Source organism: Harmonia axyridis, chromosome 3 (assembly GCF_914767665.1).
Source record: "Harmonia axyridis chromosome 3, icHarAxyr1.1, whole genome shotgun sequence".
Taxonomy (NCBI): Eukaryota; Metazoa; Arthropoda; class Insecta; order Coleoptera; family Coccinellidae; genus Harmonia; species Harmonia axyridis.
Window position 1 is genome coordinate 9,568,869 of NC_059503.1, and position 17,210 is coordinate 9,586,078.

At 34.0% G+C, this 17,210-nt stretch overlaps 1 protein-coding gene across 2 annotated transcripts in view; it reads right to left on the minus strand.

Moving 5' to 3' along the window:
* Positions 1–5,296: 5,296 nt before the first annotated feature.
* The window catches only part of LOC123676537 (lachesin-like), a 97,861-nt gene continuing 85,947 nt past the window's right edge, over positions 5,297–17,210 (minus strand). For both annotated transcript variants that reach the window (XM_045612487.1, XM_045612486.1), the window contains exons 9-10: positions 15,175–15,243; positions 5,297–7,745 (exon numbers count right to left, since the gene is read on the minus strand). In XM_045612487.1, coding sequence (XP_045468443.1) covers positions 7,591–7,745; positions 15,175–15,243 — 224 coding nt within the window. In that variant the 3' untranslated portion in view covers positions 5,297–7,590. The remainder of the gene's footprint in view (positions 7,746–15,174; positions 15,244–17,210) is intronic.

The following is a 17,210-nucleotide window of genomic DNA, read 5'->3' on the forward strand; positions in this document are numbered from 1 at the left end:
TAATAATGGTAGTTCATTTGAATGCCTACATGTAGCAACAAGAATGTTATGTACAGGGTGTTTCCTAAACATGCGGCAAAAATTCAGGGGGTTGTTCCTTGGACTATTTTAAGCATGTTTTGTCCTTGGATGATTTTTGAAAAACCTCTTTGTTTCGAAGATACAGGGCGAACAACATTTTTCATATTTTTAAAATTAATAATAGTTTAAATAAAAATGCGTACCGCACTGTGTTTACTAAGTAGGTACAATTTATTTTCAAATTTGTTTAACAACATTCCAATTACTAAAAACGGCCAGTTTTTTGACTAAAAATTGATAAGTGCAGATGGTAAAGGAATACAGATTAAACACGGTTTTGTGAAGTATTAGCAATTAACATTTTATCTTTGACTATTATGGATGCTTGTATGCTGGCTAGAGGTGGTCATTTTCAACAGTTTTTGTAGGTTGAGTTGAATTTTCATGTAATTTTTCATAATAAAATGTTATTATCTGAAATTTTGTTTCCCCTATATCTTCGAAACAAATAGGTTTTTCAAAAATCATCAAAGGACAAAATATTCTTAGAATAGTCCGAGGAACAACCCCCTGAATTTTTGTTCAGGAAACACCCTGTATATCCCAACAAATACAACGCGGAGTGTTAGTTTATCTAGATTAGGGCTTCTGATAGAACAGCCTGAAATTTGGCATGAACATCAGAGTAGGTAATCATTATATTACAAGAGAAAACTGTATTGTTAACCAGTCGGGCCTGTTTCGACAGAAATATTATTGCATATTAATTTTCGATATTCAGCTTGTATTTTGGTTTCGATGAAGCGATCAACACAAAGTTTTGCATCATGCTTGAGTCAACATTTATAATAGAAATTTCAACTCGATATAATCTGTTTTCTCTAGTAATGGTGATTATATACAATTTTGCATGAGGCTTGAAATTTGCATTTTACATATAAATGGAATATTTCATATTGATCAGAACCTCATTTCAGAAATCATGAAGGAAACGAAATTTTCATCTGCTATATTCACGGATTATGTACTTTCTTCAAGTTAAATCAATAGGAACGTTCTACAGGGTGGAACATGGGTGGCTGGCTATAGCCTAGTGGTGAATGCAGGTCATCAAAACCTTTCAGAAAAATAGCTTGTTTTTTATCCTAAGACTGTAAATTTTTGAAATACAGTGTGATTCATGAAAACGTAACCAAATTTTTGATATCCATAACTTGCGAATCAGCAGTCAGATTTGGTTGAAATTTTATGGGTTTCTTCATTTCAAGCAACAATTCAAAAAAGGTTATTTCAATATTTTTCCATAACTACTATGTGAAAAATCAACTCATTCGAACAAAATTACACATGTTACTCTAGTATTGGAGTATTGGAGTCTGGAATCAGTTGAACTCACCTTTTATTTTCCACCTTAATCAACTAAAGAATTAAGTTTTCCATGAAAACGTTTGATGCATCTTGAAAATAATGTGGAAGACCTACATCTGTGCCACAGTCCCATCCTAAGATTCATTTCATTTAAAAATATATCAAATATCCAGATATCCCCTATACCATTGTTGATGTGTAGAGTATATTTTTGTCAATCATCATACTTTCTTTAACCCCTCCCAACAAACTTATTCTCTGGACGCTCCACCGGCTTCAATATAACATATTGAATCATATTCCCAAAATAAATCCAAATAAATGAAATCTGCGGCATCCCAAAATTATTCTTCGTTCATAAATATTACTTCGCAGCAAATCACTATGAGCATACCGATTTTACGAAGAAAATATGACTGTTTGCTATAGATAGCGATACCACTAGATGTACCGCCCTTTCATTTCAGCCAGTTCAAATTCTAATATAGGGCTTATTCTGCATCAATTCGCTCGGGACATAGAGAATATGAACAACTTCTCTGCCTCTTGTGCATACAGATCTACGTCGTTCAAACCTTGTTATTTTGAGAATTGAGGTTTGATTAAACTTGTGTGCGGGCTTGAATAGTTCGGCGATAAAACCTTTATCGACAGAATGAGATTTCTGAAGGTTCACGAATAAGAAAATAATCAATTCAAAGATGGGCCAAAAAGTCAAATAATTCGATTGGGAAAATTACAAAAGTGATGCTTTTGATATCTCGATCTCTGCAAGTTAAATTCTATGGTTCTGATATAAAGATCTTCTCGAACTTTGGCATGCAGGTTCTAGTGAATATTTTACATACAAATCCGAATTTCTTACTGGTCGAATTAGTTTGTATAGAAATATTGAGTCTTTCGTTTGAGATTTTTCTGGCAATTGTTAATTTTTTTTCAATAAGCAATATTTCAACTCGATTTATTATCAAGAAAATACTGTTCTCTTTTTTTTTCGATTATTCTGCTTGAATTTTATTTTATTATAGTTTTGAATAGAGTTATACTCATTTCTCATCTACGAATATTCGATCTGTTTCCACGAAAATACAAGGTTAAATTTTGAGTTTTTCTGATTCAATCTTTTCTGGTTTTGAAGAATGTAGGTACCTACAATTCTTCCCTCCAACATTCCATTTTCAAGTGTTCTCGAACTCTGGCGCCAAGGTTCATTTAACTCCTCTTTCTATTTTGACAGACATTTTTCTTATTATCATGATGAAACATTAACATGACATAACAATTATGACATTGAAAATTGTGTAAATAAGAATCTATCATTATTTTTGAGCGGTCAATCTCAGAAAAGATTCCTTCATCATTCGTCTTTATGTCTGCATTTTGAATCGCGCATGATCTGAAACGATGTCATCATGATAAATCTCATCTAGTACAATATATCACAAGGATTTTGTGGTTTTCGATAGGCATTAGGCATATTAATGAACTAATGCTCAGCAGCTTCTTCTTCCATGTCAGAGATTTTATAAAATTGTATTTCTTTGAAAATATATTGATAACACACCGTGAAGAATTTATTGTGTCAACATCAAAAATCAATCTATCATCGCATGCAAAGCATTTGTGGAATGACACCCCCACCGCTTTACATTAATTTTTTCACTTCAATCCAGCAAGCTCTGACTACCAATATTTCTGTGAAAATTCCAACTCATGTATAAATTCAATCAATGTTAACGATGGTAATTCAGTAACTCAAATTCCACACTGAAAACTCATCAGTAGGTATGACTTTCATAGCCGAATATCATTCAAAACTGAGTAATCAGCGAATAACCATGCCTTTTGATTGTATTATTAAATTATGATTTCATTGAAAACAGGTCGATAAACTCGGATTATTATAAAGGGTGTTTTGTTTAGAGCTATAGAACTTTAAATTGCTATAAAACAACGATGGATTATTCGATTGACATGAATTTCATTTAACCGCAAGATAATCTTGTGGCATTACATTTTAAATATGATTTCTGGCATATGACAGCCACGGCTGGCTTGGAGGTAGTCCAATCTGGACGTCCAATTTTCGATTACTTTTTCCAACATTTGTGGCAGTATATCGGCAATAACACGGCGAATGTTGTCTTCCAAATGGTCAAGGGTTTGTGGCTTATCCGCATAGACCAATGACTTTACATAGCCCTAAAGAAAGTAGTCTAGCGGTGTTAAATCACAAGATCTTGGAGGCCAATTCACAGGTCCAGAACGTGAAATTAGGCGGTCACCAAACGTGTCTTTCAATAAATCGATTGTGGCACGAGGTGTGTGACATGTTGCGTCGTCTTGTTGGAACCACAGCTCCTGGACATCATGGTTGTTCAATTCAGGAATGAAAAAGTTAGTAATCATGGCTCTATACCGATCACCATTGACTGTAACGTTCTGGCCATCATCGTTTTTGAAGAAGTACGGACCAATGATTCCACCAGCCCTTAAAGCGCACCAAACAGTTAGTTTTTCTGGATGTAACGGTGTTTCGACATACACTTGAGAATTAGCTTCACTCCAAATGCGACAGTATTGTTTGTTGACGTAGCCATTCAACCAGAAGTGCGCTTCATCGTTCAACAAAATAAAATGGACGTAGTGCGCGATACGTATTCCGCACAGAACCATTATTTTTGAAATGAAATTGCACTATTTGCAAGCGTTGTTCAGGCGTGAGTCTATTCATGATGAATTGCTTAACCAAACTGTGAATAAATCACTTGACAACTGTCAAATCGGTCACCATCTTGATCAGTAATGCCAACTTAAAGTTATATAACTCGAAAAAAAAAACACTCGTTATATATCACTCCTGTAGGCGACTATGTTGAAAAAGTCTAATTTTTAAGAATGCTTTTCTACTGATCTTAGGTATTGAGTGAAGTGTAATCATCTAAACAAGTTTGAATGGCTCATGTGCTTTATGATAACTTCATATCAATATTGTAACTAGATTTTCTTCGACGATGAATTCAGTGACTAAGAAACCCAAAAAAGATCTTCTTCGCAGTACCCATTTCACGAACTTACCTTCAACTGCATCTAATCAACTTCCCTCATCCTATACCAGTTTATTCATTCATTCATTTCGTCTCCCGATAGCAAAACACACTTGGATGATATTGAGCTAATCTGCTTCCGGCTGGGTGAAATTTCCGAAGGGGAAATTGAAAGGCGAATGACGGGTTCGAATAAATCAGATACCATCAAAGGTAGGAAGCTTTCGAAGAACTTTATTGGTAAACATTAGGTAGACACTTTCCTATGAACATATCGTGAAAACACGCACTAGAATCGAGGCAGTTTCGATATTACATTCAGCGCAACGAAATTCAGTTGATCGTCAGTTCTATAGGAGGCTCAGAGAAGGGTGGAACTGCGATTTCAATTCGAAGGTCTCTTTCTAATATTGACTATTTTTTTAACGATATGCGGGTTGATTGAATGGATATTTTGACGCGTAGAGACGCCTTGATGATATGAATTGAAGTTGAAATGTTTCGAGGTAGAAAATGATATTTATATGTTCCTATAGAGAACAAAATTGATCAATAGGTAAAGTATGGATATTATCATAAGTAATTGCACAAGTGCATCAAAATGACCGGATAATTTCGCATCTTTCTCCAAAAATGAAAATGACCGAATGCAGGTTTTCAAAGAAAACACGCTGGAATGCGAAATTATCCGGTCATTTTGATGCACGAGTGTAATTCGGGGGAATATTTCCCGAATAAACTGTTACATCACTTGTCAAACTGATGTAGAATGGAATTGCCATAGATTCGAACTGTGTAAGATGCATAGAAACTAGGCATCTATGAACAGAACAATTATCGCAGTGCTGTTTCGCTTCCTACAATGCAATTATCGCTGTAATTTTCGATAATTGTTCTCCATATACATAGAATTTTTGACAGTAGGGAAATATTCGCTGTAATTTTCGATAATTGTTCTCCATATACATAGAATTTTTGAAAGGAAGGAAATATTCACACAAAGCACCCATAATGAATTGTCACGTTGAAGTATTCTATACACATATAACATACTAATTTTGTTTATTACACGCGCAACATAATTTCTGGAACAATTATGAAAATAACTGTCTGATAACGATAATGTTTTTATCGATTTCTGTTGTGATAACCCACCAAAATTCAGTAATTCATATTTCAGAGAATATGAATCTTCCAAGCTATGGATGGAAAAGAAATGGACTCAAAATTAATTTCGAAGTTGTTTTCGAGTTCTGGCAACCTCTAAAACACGATGTGATGAAATTTGGCTAGATTTTTCAATTCACAGCTGAAGGATTATGGTTCAAATTTGATGAAAAATAATTTCATATCTTAGATTTTTCAATATGATATGCAGTCATTCTGATATAATCATTTGATATAGTTCAGCCTTCGTAGATATTATATTCGTTTCCAATACCAGTAAATATCGTTGTTATTTATCTTAACTATTTGAAGAAAACAAAAATTTTTTTCTATCGTTTTTTAGCTCGTTATCACTAAGGTGTTGCTGATAATATCGCATTTGACACATTGATAGTTTGACTGGTTGATATGGATGTGTTTATGCAATATTGTTCATTATTTATAGGTAATCCGAGAAATGTTTCCTCAGCAACCAAATAAAACATTTCTGCCGAGGCGCTAGATTGTTCAAGAATAAAAATATTTTTGTATCATAAAAATAAACTCTATAAAGATTTTTGATTTGTATTTTTTCTTTGGCTTCATCGGCAATGACACATATAATTTCTTGAAACCATGCCGGCATTTATTAATTCAAAATGAATTGTGATATGTAATTTAATATGTATCTTCGTGAGAGTTTTTATAAGCCAAATAACTCTCTAATTTGATATGGTATTTTAGGGAATATATAAACCTGCGAAGTGAAGTTATACCAAATTTCGACGATTCGAGTCAAACAAATAATATTATTGAAATATTATATTTTTCCTCATTGCTGAATTCCATGATAGAAAAAAAATTATATCCACAAGGAAGTATGTGGATATAGTGATATGACACTTGTGAAAATATCCTTGGATAGTGGATGAAATCCTTTTTGAGTTCTATCATGAAGTTCTGTCGAATTGATGCCAAAGATTTAAATTTTTTGTTTTAAGTCCCTTTGAAATTGAAAGAACATATCTTCATTGTTCAGAACTTTCGAATCTCCACCTATAACAGGTAGCAACAAGATGGAGAAGAGACAGATCAAAATATGAAATCTGATAACAAATGAACTAGTTACCTTTTGACAAAAAATAACTGGAACTGAGACAGAGTAACTCAGATACTTCTAAGTAACAACGGTACCACGAAATATATGAGAGCCCTATTCTAAAGCATATAATAAAATCTCCTCTACTCCGTTCATCACGTGGATATATCGTCGAAATTCACAAATAGGGATTCACGGCTTGGCTTGATATTCAAGCTCAAGTAGCTTGAGCTTGACTTGAAATCAACTCAAGTAGTAGTTTTTCAATGTAAGGTCAAGTACCTAATGCAAAAATACTTGACTCGAATTTGAGTTGATTTCAAGTCAAGCGTACGCTACTTGAGCTTGAGCTTGAGTCAAGTAGCTTGAATTTCAAGCGAAACCGTGAATCCCTATCCATGAAGATGCTATCTATTCGAAAATGAAAGGAACTTGAGAAGGATGATTGAGAGTAACTGAATTACCAAGAAGTAACTAGGATGTTCAGACTAGGATTTTTTTTGACAGCATCATTCTCAAGCACCTATTGAAATCCCTCTCTGACTACATTAATCACCTGACAGACTCGGAATTCGCAAATCGCATCTGCCATTTAGCGAAGTCAATACATCCAGAACACTTTATGGAAACCAAAGCGTGGAATTATTGTCGTGTCATATGTTTCTATGGTAATTTGCAATACGTATATCAATTAGGGGCTCGAGTTACGCTTCGAACACGTCTAGACCTGCATTATCGATCACGCGACAACCTGCAATTCCACCGCTTCTCGAGCCTCACGCCTTTGCACCGCTTGCTTGGATATCCATCCTGATATATACATATATACAGCGTTTCAGTCTCACGAACTGGATATGTTTTATCACACCGTCAAGGTAAATGTATCACTTGCTACCGCGTTTAACTGGATCACCTCAGCACCGACCGCAGTATCCAGAGGATCGAGGTGGTTGCGAATACACCTGGAGATTGGGATGCTGCGGTGCCGCTGAAAGCCCCTGGTGGTTCTCTGATGTGCGGAGGTCCGTTGGAGGAGAGTATGAAGTCTTCGTCGTAGTCGTATTCTGGAACAATTGAGAATGTGAGAGATTAGGAAAGAATTGAGAAGATGAGAGATATGTACAGGAGATGATTGGAGTTCAATTTACAGTTCTAATAATCCTAACATTTAGGGATTCATCAAGCCAATTAGCTTGACATTTTAACCAACTACTTCACTTGAAAATCAAGCTTGTGAAAAATTACATACTTGAGCTTGACTTGATTTCAGATATTCATTGCTTTACTTGATGTCAAGCTACTTGATATTACTTGAGCTTGCACATATCGCACGGCATATATTTCTGCAATCTCGTGCGTCGAGAAACTGAAGCAATCGCCAGTGTGACTTTATTAGTAGTTTTCCACATTTCTATGAAATATATTCGTAGATTTTGGTAGTTTCAGAAATATCTTTCCAAACTTGGCCAAAATGACCAAGGATTTTTCATCAACGCCAGCATCTTCAGCTCCTGTTGACAGACAATTTTCCAGAGCTGCTCTTACAGTTACAGAAACCACAATAGGTTAGGCGACAAATCTGTAAGATGCCTCTTGTGTCTTAGTTCCTAGATGGAAAATTATGAAATCAAACAAGCCTGGAGGTTCCTCAATATCAAGAGGCTTTACTTTTTCTCATTTTTTCTTTATTATGATTCATAGTGATTTAAGTTTTGTTTCTATTTCAAAAAAGTTGATATTTTTGGTTCTTTTATACAATAAGTTCAATAAATGAAAGTGTTCTTTGCAAGTTTCGTTCTCATTCCATCATTTTTTCATTGATGTGACACTACACAATAAAACTACCAAAAAGCAAGTAGCTTGAATGATTCAAGTATTTGATAAACAAATACTTCACTTGAGATTGAAAAACTACTACTTGACTTGAAATCAAGTAAAGCTTGAGCAAATTAGTTCGAAAATCAAGCCAAGCCGTGAATCTCTACTAACACTGTAAGTTGAACTTCAAGATGTTTACTGTAAGACGTGAAAGCGTGCCGTATATTTTTGTAAAGTCACCTAAATTAAAGTTATTTCAAGATATCTATGATTGCGATTGCTTGTTTATATTTTCATATTATTTTAGTTGTTTTTGTGTCGTATCTTGGTGCATTGACCATTTCAAAGCCTTGAAAAAGGGTTAAAAAATGTTTAGACCAATTGACATTGTTTTTGAGAAAATAGTTTTGTTGAACTCTAGAACTTCTTCCTCTCAGAAAAATTGAACTGTTGGACATGAGAAGGTTCGTTATATCTCATTTCAAATATTATCTTTACTCAAAAAAATCGTCTTTATTCGATCGAATGAATTTGCCTCAATAAATTCTAAATTTCTGGATAAATTGGCTTAGTTCAAATTGGTCAACTAATTTGAATGATTTTAACCCTTCAATATCAACTTCAAAAAATCAAAACTATTGACGAAACCTATGAAACAAGAGTACTCTTAAATTATTGAGACTTTTCCATCTTCATATCATATTTCTTACGAAGTAAAGAAGAAAATCAAGAAATAGGATGAAGAGTATCGAAATTCGAAAGGTTTCACCACCTGATAAGCCAGAATATCAGCCCGACCCTGTACTAATAGCCTCATTCCACCCACCAAGGAAACACCCAATTATAATGAACCTCTCAAATACCCTCATTACCTCCATTAATGCACTCGTCGAGTGGCGTCAATTTTTTTAGCAACAAGTCGTGTTTCATCAACCCCGTAGCCACTCTAAAAACCAACCGCGGCAATAACAATATCGGAAACGTATAATGGGTAAGGTTTTTCATCGAATATTCCGTACAGAACGTAGTAAAGATGTTTTATTGCAAAGGCTTGCGATGGACGTTGAAGAAACTTTTACGGTTTATAAAATACGGATGTATTTTCGAACGCATGAGCATCCATAACGAATTGATGTATCTGGCAGTTTAGTGACACATTTAAATTTGTTCCGGATCGTACAAGGGTTTACGACGGATTCTATTTTTGAGGTTATGTTATACGGATAAGTGGATAAATTTAATTTGTTTGACACGCAGGTTGTAAATTAAACAGGCTGGTACTACGTCCTCGAATTAATATATGAGTGGATTCAGCTTTATATTCTTCGTCTCAGGATCAAATTTCAAATTCACTTTACTTCATAGTTATCAAAATTATAACATCATTGTACCAAAATCTTCACAATACAAAATCTTTTTGGATATATAATCTTTGTGTAAAGAAATACAAAATATTCAAATCAATGAAAAAAAAAGAATATTATAAAATTAAGTAACAGCTAATAAATCGAATACTTAAATTACCATGAAAACATATTGCAGTTTGATCTTGTCAATCTCTTTATAAATCGGGAACTTACTGAATTTACAAACTTTCAACTTGTATATTCCTTTCTCGAACTTGCATTTGAGAACACAATTGGCTGCAAGAAAAGTTTCTCTGGTAATTATTACAGAGAAAGCAATCTTAATAGGAACGTCCTCAGATTTTCTCTCTTACTATTCTGTGAAATGAATATGCAACTCATCATTTTCAATCGAACTAACAAATTTCGAGAATTTAATTTAATTTTCAGATAATTGAAGACTCAAGTTAATCTACATATGATTACTTCAAATTATAAAGATCAATTAGGTTGATGTCTTCATCATGTGGTCCATTTGACCCTTCTGGTTAACTTCAATCTATTGTCAGTTGGGATTGTATTCATTTCATTTGACAATATCAAATGTATAATACTTTTCATAGGAAACAAAATGTAGGGCCACTTGCAATGAATATCCAGGAATTCATTAATTTTTTCTTGTGAAGTTACTTTATCGTTCTCAACTATGAATGAAAACTTCTCTGAATGAAATTGTACCCTCATAATCATCAGAGAGTTTTTTTTAATACCCGAGTTACCGATATTTCTAAAGCAAGACTTGGTTCTTCAATTATGTATAATTCTACGTAGAAAAGTTTTATGAATGGCTTTTGTGAGTTATATCGGACCGTATTGTATTATAAGCGGTTCATTTCTTCTGTCGTTCCATCCCTTCTATTATTCCGGAGATCACTGAAAATTTTTTTCGAGGAAAAAAGATCTATAATTATCCATTTCTAAGACTTTTATGAATTGATGTATTGTTTATTTTCTTAACAGTATCATGTTTCATTATATTCATATTGTTCGCTAAAGCATTGAAGACATAATTTTGTACATTGTTTTGGGTCACGTTTATAATCAGTTTTGAGGAATTCTAATCTCTTTCCAAGGAACAGGGACATATTAGATATGGCTCTAAAAAGTCTCTAGGTATTCCCTTTCTATAGTTGTTATTGTGGACATCTTATTGATTTCTATTCAATGTTTTTTCTAGGAAAACAAATTCACTATTGGTGAATAATTTGAAGGTCATTAAGGAATTAAAATTTTTCAGGCTTTTGATGTTTAATGTTTTTAAATCATTATATTTTATTTTTCATTTTCTGCGTTTAGTGTTTTCTGTTTTTAATTTTAATATGTTTTAATGAAACGATTGATTTTTCTTTCACTACGGTTTATTGATTATTGTGGCTCAGTGGAATTGTTCATGACTATTATGCAATGATAATGGAAACCAACACACAAAAATTAATCCCAATTATTTTGGATTAAACTGTTATAGAAAATATTGCAGAATGTTCCTCAAGATGGGTCAGACAATCGAGCTCAATTTGCTTAATGAATAATAAATTTCATACACGCCATGAAACTGAAATACTAAAATAAAATAGCGAAATACATTTGTCTCCATTCATTTATGCACTCGTATAAGATATTATGTATGGGTACACAATTCTTCACAATAATATTCGAAGTTATCATCCTGAGTGGCTGTATCTTGTATCTTGCGTTGCACCTTGGACCATAATCTTCTCATATTTCGTGGCGTTCATTAATATTTATGTAGGCTTCGACAGGACGCCCTAACCCGATGACGCGTCCCGAACCGTAAAGCAACTTCCATTTTTGACCATTATCTTTACTGCCTCCATGCTGTCGACTATAAAAATGTCACCAATTACGCACTTAATACATTCGGAAAACCGCTCAAAACCTTTTATGCCGCCATAATGTAGTTACTGCAAAAATTTTGCGTCGTATATTTTTCATCCCGAGTGAAATGACTGGAACGTGTATATAGTATGTATCGATCTTCTTAGGTGGGATAAATCGGTTTTTGTTATTAACATGTGGGAGCCAGCTTGACTTTACATCGATAATGAAAACTTATATCTTTATAGCCAGTAAATTTCGAATATGTAATTTGTCAACGATAATATAAAATTTAGAAACTTGAGATGATAAGGATAACCCTCAAGGCCACCGAGTAATCAATTGTTTTGCGTCTGATCTACTCAGCTTGCAGATATATTCAGCCAGTGGTCAATACGTGTATTATATTTTATAACAGCGCAGATCACTTAATTTCTATCGTCTAATGTAGCATTTCAAAGCAATAGCACCAATATTCCTACTGATTATCATATATAAAATTCGTTCCTTTCCACAGATACCTTATCGTGAGATTGAGTTATTCGAAGTCTTGATTAAATTAAAAAAGTTTGTGAGATGAACAATTTCTGAGAGAGGACTATTCAAAAGGGATTTACTCGATGTGGAAAACTGTCAGCATATGGTTCTTTTACAAAGGGATAATGTGATCTCCAGTATCTCTATTCGTGCTCAAATTGATATTTCAATCTTCACTGATATTTGGATGTAGAAATATACTATCTGTAATATAAAAATTTACAGCAAAATTTGTTATTTTGCTATCGAATTAAATGAGAAAACGACGAAATCGTAGACTTCAATTCAATGCTTCAAACTGAGCGTACTACAATTCTATAAGTACCTAAATGTTATTCCATTCTCCACATTATACCATTATATATTTTCGCCCACTTTTCTAAAGGACAAACTAGGTAACAGTTAACTGAAATGAATGGGTTCAACTTAGCAGTCGATATTTGTTTTACTGATTACTAGAAAAAACCATTTGATGGAACTGAAAATTGGAAATCAGTTTCGAAATTGAAAAGAGAATATTTATGTGAAAATTCTAGAGATAATTCTATTATTTTTTATGTTTAGAAATTCTGAATGTAGGTATATAGAGTTCGAAAGAGATACCCAAACATAGTTTTGTAATGTTCACACGGAAAAAATTTAGTCAATGTTATCTGATGATCCACTGAAACATAGGATATCTTCCGGAGAAGACATTAATCGTTTGGAATTTTTTCGGTTATTCCCACTGGGTTCGATGAAATAGCAAGGTAAAGAAAACTACAGAAAAAATTCAAATTTATTACGGTTTCAAGTTAATGGCCGGAAAATACACAATTAATTTTCAAGAAATTTGAAAATTTAAATGAAAGAACCGTTGTGCTCCGAATTGAACAAATTTCAATTTGAAATGTTTCCACGCTGTGGTGTGAAAATATATTGGCATCATTATATCAAAATGAAATGATCAGATGTTCCAAACATAGTTATTCTTATATGCTTTTTTATTTTTCGGGACTATTGTTAGTGTTAAATGACAATGTGTTGAAACGTTGAAAGTATAACCTGATTCTATGTTTTCATGAGATGTTATTTTGTAGATAAATTAAGTAATTGGCTCCTGACTTTTGAGAGAACAACAAAAGTATTTCAAAAACCGAGATCAACAGAAGGAACAGGATTATACATAACGAATTTATGTATTTGTTGTAAAATAACGGTTCGAAAGCTCATGCAGAATTCCTTAAAGGAACTACCTTGAACAAGCGAGCAAAACCTTGAATAAGTAAATGAAAATTCAAAGTTTATTACCACCAGGGGAAAAAATGAAAACCTAATCGAAATAAAGTCTTCCACGAATTTTCCTATTTCGTATTCCACCCTAATTGAAAATCCCATTAGTGGCACAGATCTAGGAGTTCAACGAATCCTTCTGGTGAATGACTGAATCACGTTGACGTCCATCTTTTATTACCGCGGGGAAGACAAAGACGATCGGTGTCACAAAGATGTTTCCCTGTCAAATTACATTCAAGTCGCGTCTGTAAATTACAGTACAAGAATAATGCGATTAGACGTTTCACGCGAAATGTCAAATCATGGAATGCAGGGTTCTGTTGCAGAATCTTCGACTGAGCATTACTTGTGCAGGTCGGATTGTGACAGAATGTAATCTGCAAGTGATGTTTTGCTCATTCTATTCGGGTCACGGTGGAACAGAGGAAATTATGCATACAACTGGGTCATATTGAGAGAGATTTCAAAAATGTTGTGGAAGAAGTTGTTACAACTTATCTCCAACTTATTCGGCTTCGAAAACTAATGAAGACAGGATTGGACGCGTTTTGCAATTCATTTTTATAATTTCTGCGTTCTTTTAGATCTTGATGAATATAGGGCAAATGCTTCGACGTTTTTCGATTCCTCAAACTTTTTGTGTCTTTAATTCACATTAATTTAGTAATTAAAATTATCATCACAGATTATAGTGAAATATTCTGGTCTTACTTTTTCTTCGATAATTTTTATACTAGGTTGTTTTCACTATAGATCTATTAGTACTGATCTCTTATTAATTCATTGAATCTTCCAAATATAAAAAAGGAACTTCCACTTCTATAAGTTATTTTTACGAGGAACTAATTGACACCGAAGCTTATATACCAGATCAATTGAAGAATCCAGAACTTACATACAAAAATATGTGGTATACAGGATAAACTGAATTAGAGTAGCTGAAAAAAATTACAGAATCCTTTTTTTTTTTTTTTTAAGGCAAAAGGTCCCATGATCATGTGTCCACAAACGCTTTGTTTTCGAGATGAAAGGTGTTTATTGCAGTTCTACTTTTTTTATGTTTATACCAGTTATGGAATCTTCATTGATCTTCGTTACAGATTGGGTAAATTAGTACTAAAACCTATAGCTCGAAGATTTCTGAAAATCGGTACCAGAAACGATAATACTACAAGAAACTAAGTGATTTTCTGGAATAAAGTTTCTCTTCACATTTTTATGAATTACTAATGGTCCACCTGAAGAAGTTCTGGTAAAAAGAAGTGGGCATTGTTCCAGAAAAAATATAACCCCTTAGATTTACATTCAAAATTGGCAAATCACAGGATGAAAACATTGAATTGGAATATCTATGCCAATTTTGAGTTGATTATCTCGTAAAGGAAAGGTGCTCTGTGGAAAACAATCAAACATTAACACCTTGAACCGCGTACCATGTATGTGAGTATCTCACACCGTATACTTATTCCAACACAGCGTTCAGAATATGGAAATACACAGCAGGCATTGTGTCGAGTATTGAGAAACTTATTCTGATCTTCCTTTTATTACAGATTGAGAAGGAAATTTATCCTTACCAAATTAGTTAGGAAAGCTAATGAATTATTGAAAGTGAACTCACCTTTATTATTTTTATAATGAAACGTTGTCGTATGAACTAGAGACTTCACTGTAGTCGGAGCTGCGATTTCTGAGGAAAAAAAACTATATTAAATTCTCTAGTAATGAATGAAAATGAAATATTTCTGTTAAATTGGATTATCAAAGAAGCAACTTCATTTTTATGAATTTCATCGCTCATACGCCATTTTGCAATCATTTTGATTCCTTATTCTTGGAGAGTTCTATCGAGTCTGCAAATTTCGAATTTCAAAGTGAGGAATTAGTCTCAATAATTTCGAAGCTCTGGTCAAATTTTCAAAACTGAAATGGGATAACAACGAATTCTACCAAAATAAATTTTTTCGTTCCAATGTGAAATACCAATGTCAGGATTCATTGTGGACGCGATACCATTTCTGTAGTACGATTTGTATTTCCCTTCAAAATAGGCCTCAGTTTCAGCAATAACTTCTTCATTGGCGCTAAGTTCCTTTCCAGCGAGCATTCTTCTGAGGTCTGAGAACAGAAAAAGGTCGCTGGAGTCCAGATCTGGCGAATATGGTGTATGCAGAAGCAATTCGAAGCCCAATTCATACAATTTTACCATTGTTTTCATTGATTTGTGACACGGCGCATTGTCTTGATGAAATAGTATCATTTTGTTCTTCAAATTAGGTCGTTTTTTAACGCTTTCATCCGTTAAACCATCCAATAACGCTATATAATGATCGCTGTTGATGGTCTGGCCCTTTTGGAGGTATTCAATGAATTTTATACCTTGCGCATACTTCATACTCTTGATCAAGCTAAGATTTTGCCTCAATTGAATTTTTTCCCTTCAAAAAGCAATATTTCATCAGCACACAAAATTCTTTTCGTCCTTTCTTTTTCGAATAACAAAAGTAGCTTCACCCACAACGCAATATCTCACGAACTAATGGTCGGACTGCTGTAGAATTTTGACACGTATCGTTTGAAGATTGGTACTAACTAAAAATCATATGGATTAAATTCTGGCACGGCCATCTGTGCATCAGACCGGGGACTTTTCAAATGGCCTTATATTTATAAATGAAAATCTGTGGTAGCCAAGCGAGAGTTAAACGAATGTTCATTCTTATTGTTTTTTATCGATATTTTAATCACTAGGTCTATTTGTTATTTCCAAGAATTCTTTTCTCAAAATAATATTTTTCAGTTGATTTATGCTCAATGGCCTTCATTATTTCTTTCCAACATTCACATTACTAAAATCTTCAGAATTAAAACCTTACCCTTAAACATATCGACTCAAAACCCACCCCATGACCGGCAACAGAAGGCAAAACGTTGAAAGAGAGAAACGCCTCTCTCTTGGGGGCACAAAGATGAACGTACGGAAAACGGGGAAAACCGTGGAAAGTAGCAACGTAAACGTAGACTTAATCACACGGCATTCTAATTAGCGAATTTTCCATTCGGTGCGGTGCATTACGCGTAAAAGTACCCCAAAACACAGAGAGTAGCAAAGTTAAATAAGTTTTTAGTGTATAAATAGACCGAATCATTTTTGACGTCGGCCAGGCCCGGAATATTAAAGAGCATGGGATGGGATGGAACTTTGGCGAACACAACAACATATCAAGGGAGAAAACTATCTTCATGAATAAATAATTCGAGAATTTCGCATCCCCTTTCTTCTAATTGGCATATGGCGTGTGTATGCCTCAGGTGGCAGGGTCCAAGGTGAAGTTATGATGGTTGGTGGTAGACGAAGCAACAAATATATGTGTGTGTGGGTTGTGGAACTTGCGAGGAATATGTAAGAAGTTTGATACGTCTCTGGGAAATGCAACCCAGATAGATCGTTAGATGTAGGTGTTCTAGTTCTTTTGGTTATTTATGTCATACCTGTTTGTCATACTCTGAAGGTATGCCTGCGAGCATTCTTGAATCTTTATTTTCTTTGAATAAACTGTTCTCTTTATAACTTCCAAGACTCACTTTTCCAAACACTAACCAACTGATGTTACAGAGCATTTATCCTGGCATCACATTTTACCAGAAAAGGTGCTG